The sequence below is a fragment of the Gavia stellata genome, chromosome 1 (assembly GCF_030936135.1).
Source record: "Gavia stellata isolate bGavSte3 chromosome 1, bGavSte3.hap2, whole genome shotgun sequence".
NCBI classification, from domain to species: domain Eukaryota; kingdom Metazoa; phylum Chordata; class Aves; order Gaviiformes; family Gaviidae; genus Gavia; species Gavia stellata.
The window spans coordinates 69,674,205-69,678,699 of record NC_082594.1 but is presented as its reverse complement, the minus strand read 5'-3'; the positions used below and the strand labels follow the sequence as shown (position 1 = coordinate 69,678,699).

The 4,495-nt window shown below is 57.1% G+C and overlaps 1 protein-coding gene across 1 annotated transcript; it reads left to right on the top strand.

Annotated features, from left to right (window-relative positions):
- Nucleotides 1–1,432: 1,432 nt before the first annotated feature.
- POU3F3 (POU class 3 homeobox 3) lies at nt 1,433–2,752 on the top strand. Its single transcript, XM_059824150.1, has one exon. It carries the CDS (start codon nt 1,433–1,435, stop codon nt 2,750–2,752), a length of 1,320 nt encoding a protein of 439 aa, XP_059680133.1.
- The last annotated feature ends 1,743 nt before the right edge of the window (nt 2,753–4,495 follow it).

Below are 4,495 nucleotides of genomic sequence, written 5' to 3'. Positions count from 1 at the left end.
CCTAAATTAAAAAGCAGCCAATCGGAACGGCCGGAAGGGGGGCCGCGCGGCCGGCGGCGGGCTGTCCGTCACGGGGCGGGCAGCCAATCGGCGGGGGCGGCGGCGGCCGGCTTCCTCGCGGCGGGGCCGGGTGGTGGCGGCGCGGGCGGCGGCGGCGGGCAGACGGCGGGAGGGAGGGAGGGAGGGAGGGAGGGAGGGGAGGAGGGAGGGAGGGAGGGAGGGCGCGGGCACGGCCCGGGAGAGGGAGGCGGGGAGAGGCGAGCGGCGGGACTCCGGCACCGCCAGTGCGCGCTGCCAGCCCGGCAGCCAACTTCCCCGCTGGAGTTAGTGTATAAAGGATACCATATATGCACACACACATACACACACCTCTCCACCAAGGCGCTCCTCCTCCGCCTCCTCCCTCGACCAACTGCTGGAATTAAAATAAAAAGCAAAACAAACACCAAAAAAAAAAAAAAAGCCAAAAAACAACAAACCAAGCGAGAGAGCGAGCGAGCGGGAGAGGGAGAAAACAATTCGCGAGGTAACGAGAAATTTCAACTTTTTAATTTTTTTTTTTCTTACTTTTTCTTTTCCCCCAACCGCCTGAAGGAAAGGTAGGGAGAAAAAATGTCTTATCCAGAGCGTGACTGTAGCAAGAAGGCTCCGACAGGACTCTTGTTTCAAAGGGGACAAAGTGCTCCAGCAACAGCACAACTTTGAGAAATGCATCATCACCACCATCACCACCATCATCATCACAGGAAGTTTTCTTAGGACACCAACAAAACTTGCAAATAAAAGAGCAAAAGGAGATCGAGGAGCCGAGGAGAGAGAGAAAGACAGAGAGAGAGACAGAAAAAGGAAAATATACCCGCACACAAAGCCTTAAAGGAAGAAGAAAAGGAAAAGTTTCACTCTGAGAGGGGAAGGCTGAGAGGTGGAGATGTACTCCTAGGGGAGCGGAGGGGAGAAGGCACGGGGGCTTTTTGATCCCCCCCCCCCCCCCTTTTTCGCTTTTTAGCCTTTGTTTGGTTTCCTCCCTGCGAGCAGCAAACTCGGGCGAGAAGGCGGCGGAGGAAAACTACATGTACAGCTAAATATTTCTCTTTTTTTGGAAAAAAAAAAAAAGAAAAGCAAAGCGATTTTAAAAAAAAAAAGGCGAAGCAGAGCCGGCGACTGCAAAGAGCGCGCCGCGGAGCGGAGGCAGGACGGCCGGCGGACGGGCGGAGGAGAGCGCGCCGCGGAGCGCTAGCAGGTGAACCCCGCGCCCCGGCGCCCCGGCGAGGCTGGGAAGGCGGCGGCGGCGGCGGCGGCGCGGGCGGCGGCCCCGGCAGCGGCCCCGGCAGCGCCGGGCAAGGGCGCTCGCGGCGGGCGCCCGGCAGCCGGCGGCGGCGGCGCGGCGGCGGCGGCGGCGCGGCGGGGGCGAGCGGCGGGCGGCGGGCGCGGGATGGCCGCGGCCACCTCTAACCCCTACCTCCCCGGCAACGGCATCCTGGCGGCCGGCTCCATCGTCCACGCGGACTCGGGCGGCGGCGGCGGCGGCGGCGGCGGCGGCATGCAGCCGGGCAGCGTGGCCGTCACCTCGGTGGCGGGCGGCTACCGCGGCGACCCGGCGGCCAAGATGGTCCAGAGCGACTTCATGCCGGGCGCCATGGCCGCCAGCAACGGCGGCCATATGCTGAGCCATGCCCACCAGTGGGTGACAGCCCTGCCCCACGCCGCCGCCGCCGCCGCCGCCGCCGCCGCCGCCGCCGCCGAAGCGGGCTCGCCCTGGTCCGGCAGCCCCGTGGGCATGACGGGCAGCCCCCAGCAGCCGCCGCCGCCGCCCGACGTCAAGGGCAGCGGCGGACGCGACGACCTGCACTCGGGCGCGGCGCTGCACCACCGGCCGCCCCACCTGGGCCCCCCGCACCAGGGGCACCCGGCGGCCTGGGGGGCGGCGGCGGCCGCCCACCTGCCCTCCATGGCCGGCGGGCAGCAGCAGCAGCAGTCGCTCCTCTACTCGCAGCCCGGGGGCTTCACGGTGAACGGCATGCTGAGCCCCCCCCCCGGCGGGCAGAGCCTGGTGCACCCGGGGCTGGTGCGCGGCGAGACGCCGGAGCTGGGCGAGCACCCCGGGCACCACCACCACCACCACCACCAGCACCCCGGGCACCACCCGCCGCACCACGGCGGCGTCAACAGCCACGACCCGCACTCGGACGAGGACACGCCGACCTCCGACGACCTGGAGCAGTTCGCCAAGCAGTTCAAGCAGCGGCGGATTAAGCTGGGCTTCACCCAGGCCGACGTGGGGCTGGCGCTGGGCACCCTCTACGGCAACGTCTTCTCGCAGACCACCATCTGCCGCTTCGAGGCCCTGCAGCTCAGCTTCAAGAACATGTGCAAGCTGAAGCCTTTGTTGAACAAGTGGCTGGAGGAAGCCGACTCCTCCACGGGCAGCCCCACCAGCATCGACAAGATCGCCGCCCAGGGCAGGAAGAGGAAGAAGCGGACCTCCATCGAGGTGAGTGTCAAGGGGGCCTTGGAGAGCCACTTTCTGAAATGCCCCAAGCCCTCCGCCCAGGAGATTACGAACCTAGCGGACAGCCTGCAGCTGGAGAAGGAGGTGGTCAGGGTTTGGTTTTGCAATCGGAGGCAGAAAGAGAAACGGATGACCCCCCCGGGGATCCAGCAGCAGACCCCCGACGATGTCTACTCCCAGGTCGGCACCGTCAACTCCGACACGCCGCCCCCTCACCACGGACTGCAGACCAGCGTGCAGTGAGGGGCACCGCGGGCGGGCCGGGGGGCGCGGGGGCAGCGCGGCCCGGGGCGGCCCGGGGCGGGCCGGGCACCGCCGCCGGCACCGCCACCGCCGCCGGCACCGGCACCGCCGCGCACCACCCGCACGCTCACACAGACACACTCACACACACGCACGCACGCACGCACACACACACACACACGATCCAGACTCGTTCAGACTGCTTGTGTTTATATATATATGGATATACGCGTGCATCTATATATATATAAGATCGATACCAACAGGGAGCGGTGGAGAAGGTCGATCCGAGCGAGAGCGTTTAGACCGTGGTGGGAAAACGGGGTGGAGATGCGTAATGCACCAAAACTGCAGATGTGCCGGGGGGTTGGTTGTGGGGAGAGGGCTTGGGCGGGTGGGCTTGGGCTTTTTTTTTTATTATTATTGTTATTATTTTTATTTTTCACTCTCCAAATTAGCCCCCTCTCGCAGCGAGGAACACCACTGATGTCTGCACCTCTTCTCTCCCCTCCTCCCCCCCTCCCCGCACTCTCCCCCCTATCCCCAAAAGGGCTCTCTTCTATGAATCACGGAAACTTTTTTCCTCCTTTCTCTCCCCCTCTTTCTTTTTTTCTTTTCTTTTTCTTTTTTTTTTTGTTTTGGTTTTTTTTTTTTGTTGAATGGGAGCAATCCAAAAAAGGGAAGCAGAAGCAAAATAATCTGGTTAATCAGAGGGTGCCTGCTGCATTCCAGCACCCTGTTTTTCTTGGCCAAACCGTAGAATTTTGGTGCAAGGCAGACATCCACTCTGAAAACATATATATCTCTATATCTATATATTCTGCAAAATGAAAGGGGCCACTTTTTCCAGGAAAAAAAAAAAATAAAATATGCACACAGCACTAAAAACAAGCAGACTGCGTAGGGAAGCCAATACATATATATATATATTTATCTATATATATAGGTATAGCTATAGAACAAAAATATGGAAATAAATGCCCGCACACCGAAAAACTGACCCTGAGAAGAAAGGGGGGAGGGACAGACGCCGGGGGGAGGGTGGGAGAAGGAGAGGTTGTTGGTCCCTAAAGTTCGAGCTCTGTAGAAGGACTTTGCATGAATTAAGGGAACGAGCGAGAGAAAGGGAAATAATTTAGGGCTGTCAAAGCCCTGCTCCTGATGGCTGCCAATCATCATGGAAGAGTCATAAAAAAAAAAAAAAATCCACTGCTAATATTTTTTTTATTAATATTTTTATTTTTTATTTCTGGACTGATTCAGATAAAGGGATTTAGAAGGACTGAGCATCTGCAGCTGCACTTATCTGAACTTCTCCTCTCCTAAATCCGTTGCCAACTTTGATTGAATGGGTGCTGTGGATGTGATTATATAATACTGCCATTTCCAAGCAGTGTTTTTGGTAGGTTTTAATAAACAGACTTTTCAAAAAGACGGCAATATAGAATTGTTAGATCCGTTGTTGATCTAAAAAAAAATTTGCTTTATATTTTCATTAAATGACTTCTTTTAATATTTTATTCAGAATACCTATGAACTGCTGCAAAACGGTAATTTATTTTTTCCCCAGATCTTGTATTACGTGTTTTTTTCAGACGAGCACAAATCAAAATGAAATGAAAATATGGACAGTTGTTAGGTAATAAGGGTATCTTTTGATGTGATAATTTGATTGTAATTTAATTTGAGTAGTGATTCCGTAAGAGCTGATTGAGAAAATAAATTTGTTAGAATGAAATAGTC

Bases quoted from the DNA above. Each gene is read 5' to 3' on its own strand.
- POU3F3 (XM_059824150.1), top strand. From the start codon at position 1,433: ATGGCCGCGGCCACCTCTAACCCCTACCTCCCCGGCAACGGCATCCTG.